Source organism: Equus asinus, chromosome 16 (assembly GCF_041296235.1).
Source record: "Equus asinus isolate D_3611 breed Donkey chromosome 16, EquAss-T2T_v2, whole genome shotgun sequence".
NCBI classification, from domain to species: domain Eukaryota; kingdom Metazoa; phylum Chordata; class Mammalia; order Perissodactyla; family Equidae; genus Equus; species Equus asinus.
In genome coordinates, this window is record NC_091805.1 from 45,698,656 (window position 1) to 45,710,774 (window position 12,119).

Consider the following 12,119-nt stretch of genomic DNA (forward strand, 5'->3'; position numbering starts at 1 on the left):
GGTTAATTTTCTAAGTTAATGTACTTCAATTAATTTGTCCTTCTCCACCAGAGATTTGCAATGCAGGCCCATGCACACCTGACACTCCACTTTAGTTGTGATGATAAATAATAAGTTAAGTCCTGCAACTAAGCTAAGATCCCGTGACCAAAATCAAATATGAAAATAATTGACAAAATATTAAGTTGAAAGTTTACCTCTGTTCCAGAGTGGTTATCTCTGATAACATCCATCTGTCTCTTAAATAGTTCTAATACAGCATTGTAGACCAGTTCATACTGTTCCTGAACAGCATCACAAACCAGAACAAATGAAAACAAACAAAAAACTTGGTGAACTACAGAACCAGATTTCAGGAATATGAACACCAATCAAATCCTAGAGTAGCAGACCTGAAAAGACCATCAACATTAGTTTAATTACAATGCCTTATGTTTGTGTACCCCATTTCAGATTTCAGAGCACTTTTAGACTTCTAGAAACAACTAAATATTTGCTCTACTTCTAGCTAATATACAAGAACCTTGCAGCATGTTTTTTTGTGTTCTAACCCCACTTTCTTACTTATCTTTCCCTACACTATCATCCCTCTGTTTTCCTTATTCACGTTTTAAAAAATTTATTTCATCCTGGATGCATTTTCTTGTAAGTCACTTTCATCTTTTCTGGAAAAAGGTAGATAGATTGTGGTTGATGGGTAGACAGATAGCCTCGATATGTATTATTTAACTTGACTCACAATTGATGTATACAGTAGCTAGGCTATTATCTCTGTTTACAATTTGTCCAAGATCATTCAGAAATAATTTCCAGGACTTGGGTTGGCACCTGAATCTTCTGACCCTTAGTTTAGTGCACTCAGATCAAGCTGCTGAAATCCTGACCTAACAAAGATACCAAAGAAAAGTAGACTGCTGAATAGTTTGTGGTTATGAAAGGACTTCACCATAGAGAAATAAGACCCCTACAATTACAAGGTTTATGGGTTTTCACTACTACGTTTTTGCCTCTGTACCTGCTCAAGCACTTTATTTTGGATCTACTCTTCATCTGTATGGGCCAATTCATGGTTTTCCCTGCCACTTTACACAATCTTGTAAAGATAAAGTACAACTTTTTCCAAAGATAATTTTAACAGGCGAACAATGCAGAGCCTATAATGCCCAACACAGCTATTGATACACTCTTTAATTTTTTTAAGAAGTGAGAAAAATCAGACAGGAAGCAGTCATCTGGTTATGGTTCTATTTTCTGGTTAGTGTCAGAAAAACTAGCTGGAACTTGTAAGATATTTGTTCAGCTAGTTGTTGATAATGTCAGAATGTGAAGGCTAATTTAAAATTGTTTCAGCTGTCTTCCAACTCTTAGAAGCAGGCCTGAATGGACTTTTTTCTGAAATGGGGTATTGTTTTATTTATTGATTCAGTGTTAAAATTTAATATTGTACAACTAGGTTGCATACTTCCTGGAGTCTTTATACATTTATGTGGATCAGCCTCCTTTGAAGTCTGACAGCACTAACCCAACCAGTGCTTTGATTTCACATAAACTTTCCCCCTCACAGGTTGAATATAGAAAACACCTACAGTCAATACATGAAAAACAAATTATTTTTTTCCACGCGCTATTAGTGGAAAACCTGTGTGGGCTAAATAGAAAGTTTGTATTTTAAAAGCTCTTCATTTTTTCTCCTTAAGTCACAACTTCTAGATGAAAATACCTGAACTGCCATTGTCAGTTGTTTTACCTCTAAACCTATGTGCAAGCTTGTTTGTAAGTGCTTTAAGCACGTTAGGGTCTTGCTATTTAAGCAGTAAAAAGTAGTTCTAACAAATTACACAAAAGTGTCTGTTACCTCATAAATATCAATAAGCTTTTGGTGAATGAATGAATGGATGAATGCTAAACTCTATCTTAAGGATGGAGACCATTTAGAAATGTGGGTAAAATTGTTGGTGTAGAAATAGGGGTGAAATTAATATTGTAGAGAGTGAGAGATTAGGCTGGGAATGTTTCACCTAAGAAGTATAACTTGAGCTAGAGGGGAGAGGAGAAAATAGGGAAGAGCATTCCTAATGGAGTGAACAAGTATGAGCGATTTGGGATGGATTAAAATATTGTGATACATATATGATTATACATATAGTATGACTGTAATTATGGTTTTTTTTAAATATGCATACAATAAGGTCCAGGAGAAACTATAGAAAAATAGTAACAGTGGCTACTTCTAGGTTGATTTTATTTTTATTTTTTCATTATTTCCTAAAATGAGCATAGAGAATGTATTCTCCAGGTTATGTTACCACCTCCTGAAGTAGAAATTACAAATCTCTGATTTTCTGTGGTTTCAGAAATTAATTACTACTACAATATTTCAAGTTAACCTGACCCCGATATTTCTTTCTAACATGTCAAACAGCTTGTTACATTTTTTTCAAATTCCTTTGTAAGAAATACTATATTGGTTTCCTTTTTTTTTCGTGAGGAAGATTGGCTCTGAGCTAACATCTGTTGCCAATCTTCCTTTTTTTTCCTCCCCAAAGCTTCCCAATACATAGTTGTATATCCTAGTTGCAGGTTCTTCTAGTTCCTTTATGTGGGATGCCGCCTCAGCACTTCCTGATGACCGGTGCTACGTCTGCGCCCAGGATCCCAGGTGGCGAACCCCAGGCCGCCGAAGAGGAGCACATGAACTTAACCACTTAGCCACGGGGCTGACCCCTATATTGGTTTCTTAATATTTTCTGAACAGACAACAAAATGTGAGGAATGAGAGGAATTTGACCTAAGGCAAGGGATACAGGAAAAATACTGGGATATTCAGAGTTAGAGGAAATGGGAAAGGACTAACACACTTAATAACAAATTGGTGTTATAGCTAAGCAGTCAGCTGTTTTTGGATGTCTTAGTATTAAACAGAGAGATGCAACAAGACTGAGACATCTGTTATGACCCATTTGCCATAGTCCATACCTTAGTTTGAACTAACGAAGTCCTCTGTGTTCGCATTTCCTGGATCAAACTAAAAACACTGAAGTTCTCAGGAATTATCTATCAAATAAAAGGAAAAAACGTTTTACTCTATTGTTCCTGTCTTTGTTATAAATTATTGCCATGCTCTCATAGTCTGGTTAATTCCAAGGTATCTGCTCCCTAACATGGAATAATATCAGAAAAAGAATTCATTTCTAAAACTAATGAGGTTTCTCATCACTTGCATCATGATTTAGAGCCTGGTTTTTTCCCTAGAAAAGACTGAAGAAACTCTTCAGAATGATTTCACATAGGTGACCAAATGGCTGAAGTTAAATATATAATGAGGGAGAAGGCTCAGTAGATGAGAAATTATGAGAGTTTTATGAAATAAAAGAAGTTGGCGGACAGGTCTAAAGTCCATATTTTAAATTTCCAGTTTTCTATTAGACTTTTAAAAAATGATTTATAGATTGGAATGCAAAGTTTGATTGTGGTAAATTAAGTCCATCTAAAGCAATTTAGATAAAGGAAGGTAACTATGTAATTTAGGACAGTGGTTCTCGAACTATAGCCTGCATCAGAACAACCCAGAGAGCTTGCTGGGCCCCACCTGCAGAGTTTCTGCTTCAGTCCGTCTGAGGTGGGGCGCAAGAATTTGCATCTCTAACAATTTTTCAGGTTATTCTGATGCTGCTTGTCTGGGGACCACACTTTGAGAACCACCAACTTAAGAACTAATTTAATCATCTGACAAAGTGAGGCTACAAGTGAATATTCTAGAAAAGATAAATCATAGAGATAGATGTTTTGAAGAACCAAACATTTCCTAAGTCTACAAGTAGAAGGGTAAGAAAATGAGAAGTGCCTGCTGAGAGAAACTCACCCCATCTTTTAGCAACATCCATGTATAATCAATAGCACAGATAACACCAGTCCTTCCACAACCGGCACTGAAATGAAAGATCACAGTAGCAGGTATAGTTGCAGAGAGTGAATCATTGACAGTACCTGGAAACTTTCACCAACAGATTTGAGGAAGAAGAAACCTGGAGACATTGAAACTTTCTAAACCCTACCATTTCCCAGAGCATGTTTGTCAATTGCCACATGCCACACTGAGCCTCAAGACAGATCCTAAGGAGCTTCTCAGAGCAAGAGTCTCTAGAGCTGTACTGTTCACAAGTAACATCATAAAAATATTAATTTAATGCTCAGGTTGATTTTATTATAGTTTGTTTCTGTAATTGACCTTTCTCTTTTAGCCACTCTCATTTCAGAAGCCTACATCCTATGTGCTCATACCACTTTAAATTCCAACAAAGTCAATCTTTTTTCAGTTACAGCAGGAGTCTTGGCCAGACTGTGACACTGGTTTATTCTTCATAGAAGGTTCATACAACAGCATCATACCTGCAGTGAATGCATATGGGAACACTGTTGTCCCCTTGGTAAAAACGCACGTCCCAGATGAGCTCAAGAATAGGGTCTATAGATGAAGGCACATCATGGTCTGGCCAATTCTTGTAATGAAACTGGTAGATAGTTCGAGTTTCCTATAAAAAATAGCCAGGATGAAAGGAGAGTTCAAGGTTAGAACTTCACCTCATTCTACTACAAGATTACTCTGACTAAATAGCAGCTATATCTTTTTTTGCAATTTATGCTGCTTTCTTCCCTCTAGACCACTGGTGATGATGTGTCTTCTGAGAACAAGTAAAAGTGATTTCAAGTCACTTACTATTGGCCTGTCCTTATCTGCCGCACTCACAAGAGGAGGTATATATGAAGACAGTCCAAACCAGAGCTTCCCAACTGGTCTGCTTCAAATGGGTCACAGGCATGCTGATATATTAAATCCCTTTGTCTTAGAAAGAGTGGGCAGCATGACCTCTCAGGTTGGTTCCCAGCCTTTAGTCACTGTACAGCCTCTATTTACCCTATGAATATTATAGTTTTTAGAGGTGTGCCATGATGTGAAATAGATTGGGGAGCACAGATTACACCAATGGTCTCTTTTGAAAATAAAAGTTTATCCAGAACATCAAAGACCCCACAACTCCCCACTGTGTTATGCCCAGCCTGAGCCACATACATATACATCCACCTGTCTGACCTCTGGAGGCTTTTGAGTTTACCGTTCCTATTCTATACTTACACTGTTGAACTTGGCTTTTAGAATCCTGATTAGGTAATCAGATTTTCTATTTTCAGCTTCCTAAGAAGTAAATTCAAATATTAGTTATTTCAAAGACTAATATTCAAAGATTATTCACTATAAAGTAGATCCTGGAGCATTTGCTTAGCCACAATGGAAACAGGCATCATACTTACACAGGATATGGAGAAAGGGCCAAGTTGGATTTGCATCTCTCCTGGCTCAGCCCAGTAGCGCTCACACTTTTTCTGTTGCAAAAGCAGAATGTAGTGATTTCCCTCCGTATGTTCTAGTCTCTTCTGAGTAACAAAACCCATCCCTCATTCAGAGGCAAATTCAGCTCTATGTCCTTCACCTTAGGAACTTCTAACCCCCGTGGGCTTCAACCCCAACATCATGGTCTGGAACCTCCAAGGATGGGAAGACAAACATTAAAGGATGTATAAATTACAGACTTCCTAGAAGTCTGAATAAGTAGAAATAGGGATCTGACATTTTCAGTATTTCAAAAGCATTGACAAAAATCATATGTCCACTAAAATAAAGCTGCATGAGGTAACTGAAACATCAAATTCCCTTGGTTTTAACTCGAATTATATCAACTCAAAATGGCAACAGTAGGTTAGAAGAGTGCTGTTCGATAGAAATATAATGTGAGCAACATATGTAATTTTACGTTTTCTAATAGCCACATTCAAAAATAAGAAAAAAGGTGAAATTTTAACATATCAAAAAACATGTGGGCTGGCCCAGTAGTATCGTGGTTAAGTTTGTGTGCTCCACTTTGGTGGCCCGGGTTTCACAGGTTCAGAGCCCCAGCACGGACCTACACACTGCTCATCAAGCCACTCTGTGGCAGTGTCCCACATACAAAATAGAGGAAGATTGGCAAGGATGTTAGCTCAGGGACAATCTTCCTCACACACACACAAAAAAGTACTGACTTAAAAAACCTCATGTAATCAATATCAACAGTTACTGGATATTTGACATTTTTTTACCTGTCTTCAAAATCCAGTATATATTTTATATTTACAGCTAATCTCAAGTAATATGCTAAATTTTCATTGGAAATATTTTATTCCATTTAGACTTCATAAAATTTATAGTTGAAAGAATCACATACCCAAGTTGTTCCAAACATACTTAAAGTTTTCCAATAACTGAATTGGGTATCAGTTTTTAAATTTAAATTCATTAAAATAAAATAAATAAAACAATTGAGTTCCTTGATCACACCAGTCATATTTCAAGTGCTCAACAGTCACATGTGGTTAGTCGATGCCTCGTTGGACAGCATAGTGTTAGAAGCTCTGACTAGTTAAAGATGTCTGATCAATACAAATGTGAAAATGAATTGTTACTTTAGAAAGAATAGCTTATTTTTACTTCAAAACAGAGTCTACTGGGAAAATGGACAAAAGGGGTTCATAGGGTAAAAAAGCCCTGAGAGTCATTTGGCATTCTCAAACTGAAAACTAGGAGGCTGAGCATAATTTTTACCTTGGCACACTTAAGAAAAGTTCTGCTACCAATTTTCTCCCTTCTTTTACCTTTAGGTGTTCTAGAAAGCAACTCACCTTCCCCATTTCAAACTCCATGCATGCCATAACAATGATCTGGAGGGACAAAATTATAGATAGACTCTTAAACATTAATATAGTTAGAAAGAGCAGTTAATACCTGGGTCCCAGGGTCAGAAAGTCTTAATTATTCTTTTTCTGGTTGGTTTTGTTTGTTTGTTGTTTTTTTAGGAAGATTAGCCCTGAGCTAACACCTGCTGCCAATTCTCCTCTTTTTGCTGAGGAAGCCTGGCCCTCAGCTAACATCCATGCCCATCTTCCTCTACTTTATATGTGGGATGCCTGCCACAGCATGGCTTGATAAGTAGTGCACAGGTCCAGGCCTGAGATCCCAACCAGAGAACCCCAGCCGCCAAAGCAGAGTGTGCGAACTTAACCGCTATGCCACTGGGCTGGCCCCTATTTTGTTTGTTTTTTAACCAAAAAAGAAATCCTCATAAATTATAAAATGTTGCTCCTACCCTTCTTTTTGTCCTCACTTCCCTTTTCTGTATTCAAATCAATAAAGTTAACAAGTGAGCGTGTCAAGATGAGAACTTTCATTTCCTTTAACAAGAGTGACATTGTGATTTTGACTAAAGGTGCCTGAACCCCGCAATTCTAGTGACTGACCAAAAAAGTACGGATTTTAATACATAGGAAACTTCAGTCACATATCCTGATACTCTACCCTCTCCACCCCTAAAAGCTAGAGAATATAGTAACAAACACAGCACTACTTACCAGGACACTGTACTCCCAAATCATCCTCCAGAAGTCCAGGACAGTTGTAGACAAGGGCCCCTGGGTGGCAATATAAGCCTTGGGTCCATAAACTCCCTAAAGGAGAACAGAAATTACATGCGTGACTACAAATAATATCCTCTTTTTTGTCTAGTATTCTACCCCCGCCCTTTTTTAGGTACCTAGAGAAATACGGAATACGGAGTGTACCTTAATGAAGTTGGCATTGATGTAGCTGGAATCCTCATCAGATGTTATCAGGGACAGCTCTACTCGGCTGTGATCATCTACAATACAAAAGAAAGACGAAGTATAATTAAGAGGGTTTAGTCAGAGGGACTAACTGTGAATAATGGATAGTGTTTGATCAGAGTGAGTGAGTGAATGAATGAATGAATGTTCTTTTGTAATCATAAATAGCACAAACTGATTTGTCAAAGCCGTGTTCCAGGATTAGGAACAGCAAGTAATGGGTAAAAAGAGATAGGAATGATTGAATTTGGGAGAAGCCATAAGTTCACAGGAAGAAATGAAACTTACAGGGCAGGATATCCTTATATCTGTTTTTCTTGATATTCTCGGGCCTCTCAGCCACAGTTGTGGGATAGGTTTTTTCTGCCTTGTACTTGGTAGATTGTTTTTTCAGCTTCTGTAATAAAATTCCAAGAATTAAATCTTCCCAGAGAAAAGAGGTAAGAAGCTATCTCTAGAGAGCTTTCCTTCTCCACTGCCCAAACGTTCCACTCCAGTCCTTTTAAGCCCCTCCCGGGCTGATTCTATTCAGGACAGAACCACAGAGCATAAGGAGAGCAGAGTTCAGTGACATTTGGAGAAGTGAAAAGATCACACTTAGTGCTGCTAAGCAACGAATAATTAAAACTTAGAGGTGAAACTGGTGAATATTTTAAAAACCAGTATCTTCTGATAACAAACTATATGCTCCACCCAGAGGATCAGCTATAAAAGTTTAGTTTCTTTATAGCTAGTACAGGGTTATTTTTAAGTAGAAATGGAACTTAAGCTGAATAAAATCTCTCTATATCTAACAAAATTTCAAAGATTTCCATTCCAAAAGCAGTCATTTTTTTTATATGACCTATACTTTAAGCCTACCCCTTAACCAAACAATAATCTTAAAAATAGTATCATATTCAGTTGGTAGAATATGATCTGGGCCAGGCATGGGCTAGTATAATATGGTTGAACAGGATTCCTCAAGATAGTGATAACTCCTTGAAATTACTCCCATTTTTCAATATTATACTATATACCAAAATGATACGGTATATATACCATATAATGATAAATACCGATAAATGATAATTCCTCTTTAGCTCCTTCTTAGGAATCAACCTTGTCCCAAATTTTAACTCCTTTATCACTCAAAGAAACCACATTTAACAGATCTGAGCTTTGTGAACCCTTACTCAATTTAAGAAAGTGAAAGGGAAAACATCTGTGATAGCCAATAAATATTTGTTGAATTGAACTACAAAAAATAATCTTCATTATTTGCCCACTATTTAATGCTGAATTGGTCACATGAAGAGTATTAATTACTTCCTCTGGGTCAGATCCCGCAGCATCTACTCAGTCTTCATTCTCTTTAACTTCCTTCTTGAAATTTCCTCCTCCCTTGGCCCTTATTAGGCTACATTATCTTGGTTCTCCTCGTTCTTTGACTTCTCTTTCCCATTTCTCATTCTTTCTTACTGGCTCTCGGTTTGTTTCTATCTTTTAGTTGTGAATTATCCAAAGTTCCAAATTTAAGTCCTCAACTCTCTGCTCTTCTCTTACTATATACATTTGCTTAGGGATATCATATACTCTTATAGAAGGCATATCAGTATTTTTTTTTTAATTTACTTAACTGATTCAAAGTGAATTATAATTCCAACCCCTATTGGATAACTCTCAAATTTCTACATTGAGATTTGATTACTAAGTTCCAGTCCTGAATTCCCAACCACGTCCTAGATGTTTCCACTTGAGTATCTTACTACAGCCTCAAACTCAGTACATTTAAAACTAAATTCATCATCATCCCCACCATTAATGCCAGTGGTACTATCTTTATCCCAAGCAACCATATTCTAGAAAATGAGAGTCACTTTTGGTTTCATGCCTTCCCACCTCAAATTCAGTCACCAAGTTCAACTGATTCTTCCCATGCAATATCTTGAATCAACCTTTTTTCCTATGCCCACTACAGATACCTTAATTCAGGCCCTTTCCCTTAAAGTTTGAACTATTACAGTTGCTTCTTAACTCACCTTCACTCTTTTCTGTCTTTCCCCATTCAAATCCATTAGGCATAATTATGCCAAATTAATCTTACTAAAATATGCTTTCCTTATCTCTCACGCTCAAAACAACTTCAGTGAATCCCCCTTGCTACTAGGAAAAAGTCCGAACTTCTTAGTCAGGTACTTAAGATTCTCCCCAGTTGGACCCCAAGCTAATTTTCCCATATTGCCCACTGCCCTACGATTATGAGGTTTCTAAAGATTGACTTCTAGGTTCTTTCAAGACTGTACAAATTGATGTCATTGACAATTATGTGTAACATCACTTCTTTAAAACTATGGCTTTCCTTTTCTTTCTCATAAATATATACCTGGTACTGCTTTTGCATGTCTTAGCCATGATTATGGTCTATCTTGTTCCACAGGGTACACTAATAAAGAGAAATAAGGAAACAGAGAAAGAACTTTTCTCAAGTGATTGGCAACAAGAAAAAATTAAAAAGAAGGGAATTGTTAATTATTGTTTCTAAGGTACTTATATTTCATATAGTGTTTTCACATGACTGATTAGGGCGTACGTGTATCTGTAGGAGTTTACTTAAGGACACTTACAACTGAGTTGTTAAAAAAAGTGGGTGAGGAAAGGAGAGCCGAAAATAAAGGTATGACACAGACAGAGAAAAGAGATAGTAAAGAATAGAAATTTGTTCCAACAAATCATCCAAATCCATCATTGGATTTCAGGATAACTTGATAACTGAGTCTGCAAGGAGAGGAAAAAAAGTTGGAGTCATGAGGTGTTTTTTAGCTGGAAGTTCATAACAAAGAATTATCAAATATCTAGAATCTAGTTAAATTGCTACCTTCCAAATAATAAGTAGATTATTAAACTACTATAACAACATACTGGATAGGAATATAAGCTTTTTCCAAGTAAGGATGACAAATGAAACAGACAGCCACTGCCTGCTTACTTTCTAGACCACAGATGCCAACATGTATTCTTCTAATGACCATTTTTTTCTGTTTCTAGAATTAGATCTGACATAGGTGATCTATTAAAAAGCAGGTATACTGTCAGTTCTTAAACCCTAGTTTCTTACCATGGTCTGAATTCTTGGATTTTCAGAATTCCCAAAGGAAGAGAGATGCTGAACTGATAACTATATAGCATATATTTACACCAAGATAGATGAAAGTGGGCTAGTTCTGGAATTTAATTAAAGACATGACACCGACACATGAGAGACTATAAAACATTTCCACTCAAGTTATATCAGTTTTTCAGCTCTCTCTGCTCTTATGCACCTTCACAATGATCATTTTCAAGTTGCCGTTGATTCCAGGGCTGCTGAAAAGATGTCAAGTTCCAGAACAATTCCTTCTAGAAATCTCCAGAACCGAGCCTAGTGCATACTCCTTGTTGTACTGTTTTGTTTTTTTTTAAAGATTTTATTTTTTCCTTTTTCTCCCCAAAGCCCCCCGGTACATAGTTGTGTATTCTTCGTTGTGGGTTCTTCTAGTTGTGGCATGTGGGACGCCGCCTCAGCGTGGTCTGATGAGCCGTGCCATGTCCGCGCCCAGGATTCAAACTAACGAAACACTGGGCCGCCTGCTGCAGAGTGCGCGAACTTAACCACTCGGCCACGGGGCCAGCCCCTTGTTGTACTGTTTTTATTTGTCTTGCTTTGCTTACTTATGGAATGTTTTCCAGAGAGAATGCTATAGGCAAAGCCTTTTTTGTAAGATATCCCTCAATTAATTTGGTAAAATGACACAGATAAAGATTGTATGTGTGTGTAAACCTATGCTTGTTTAGCTGCTTTGACTGCCACCTTCAACGGTGGGACAGGATGGCTTTTTTTTCCCTACTCTGTTCCTCCTCTTGGAGTCTTGTGGCTGGATGACAAAGAGAGACACTACTTTAGTAAAGCATCACATAGGAAATGACTATAGAATTGTTAATTTGGAAAGTGTGAAAGGTTTTTTTTTCAGATGTCTTACCTTGAGGTCAGACCTCCTTTTATTAAATTTTTTCTCAATTTCTTAAAATTTTTATGTTAAAAAAATTTTTTTTTAATTCACCTTCTCTCCCCACCAGACTCCCAGGCTCCAACACCCCAACAGAGAACAAAACAGCAGAATTAGAACAAAAGAACTGATAAACCTCACCAAAAAAGGAGAAACTCTGAGAGTAGGAAGCAAAAGGGTATAAAAGAGAAAGCAGGGCCATGGGGGTGGGTTGGAGTTCGGGGAGAAAGGATAGGTCAAAGGGGGAAGGTATTTCTCTGCCAACCACAAGGTAGGGGATGTGAATTCCCTAGAGGTGGCACCCAGAAAAGAAATCAGGGGAAGAGTTGCTGAGAGAATTTAAAAAAGCGGCCAATGGGACTGGCCTGGTGGTGCAGTGGTTAAGTTTGCATGTTCTACTTC

The 12,119-nt window shown here is 37.5% G+C and overlaps 1 protein-coding gene across 5 annotated transcripts in view; it reads right to left on the bottom strand.

The window, feature by feature from the left end:
• The window catches only part of PTPN22 (protein tyrosine phosphatase non-receptor type 22), a 59,342-nt gene that overhangs the window by 28,330 nt on the left and 18,893 nt on the right, over positions 1-12,119 (bottom strand). For 4 of the 5 annotated variants that reach the window (XR_011494912.1, XM_070487074.1, XM_044749127.2 and 1 more), the window contains 10 exons: positions 7,981-8,089; positions 7,651-7,727; positions 7,441-7,536; positions 6,715-6,753; positions 5,311-5,382; positions 5,135-5,194; positions 4,390-4,532; positions 3,863-3,929; positions 2,977-3,054; positions 198-284 (listed from right to left, as the gene is read on the bottom strand). Coding sequence is in view for 4 of the 5 variants with exons in the window: in XM_070487074.1 (XP_070343175.1) it covers positions 198-284; positions 2,977-3,054; positions 3,863-3,929; positions 4,390-4,532; positions 5,135-5,194; positions 5,311-5,382; positions 6,715-6,753; positions 7,441-7,536; positions 7,651-7,727; positions 7,981-8,089 (828 nt within the window). In the remaining variant the exon portion in view is untranslated. The remainder of the gene's footprint in view (positions 1-197; positions 285-2,976; positions 3,055-3,862; positions 3,930-4,389; positions 4,533-5,134; positions 5,195-5,310; positions 5,383-6,714; positions 6,754-7,440; positions 7,537-7,650; positions 7,728-7,980; positions 8,090-12,119) is intronic. The other variant, XM_070487075.1, reaches the window with a different exon arrangement.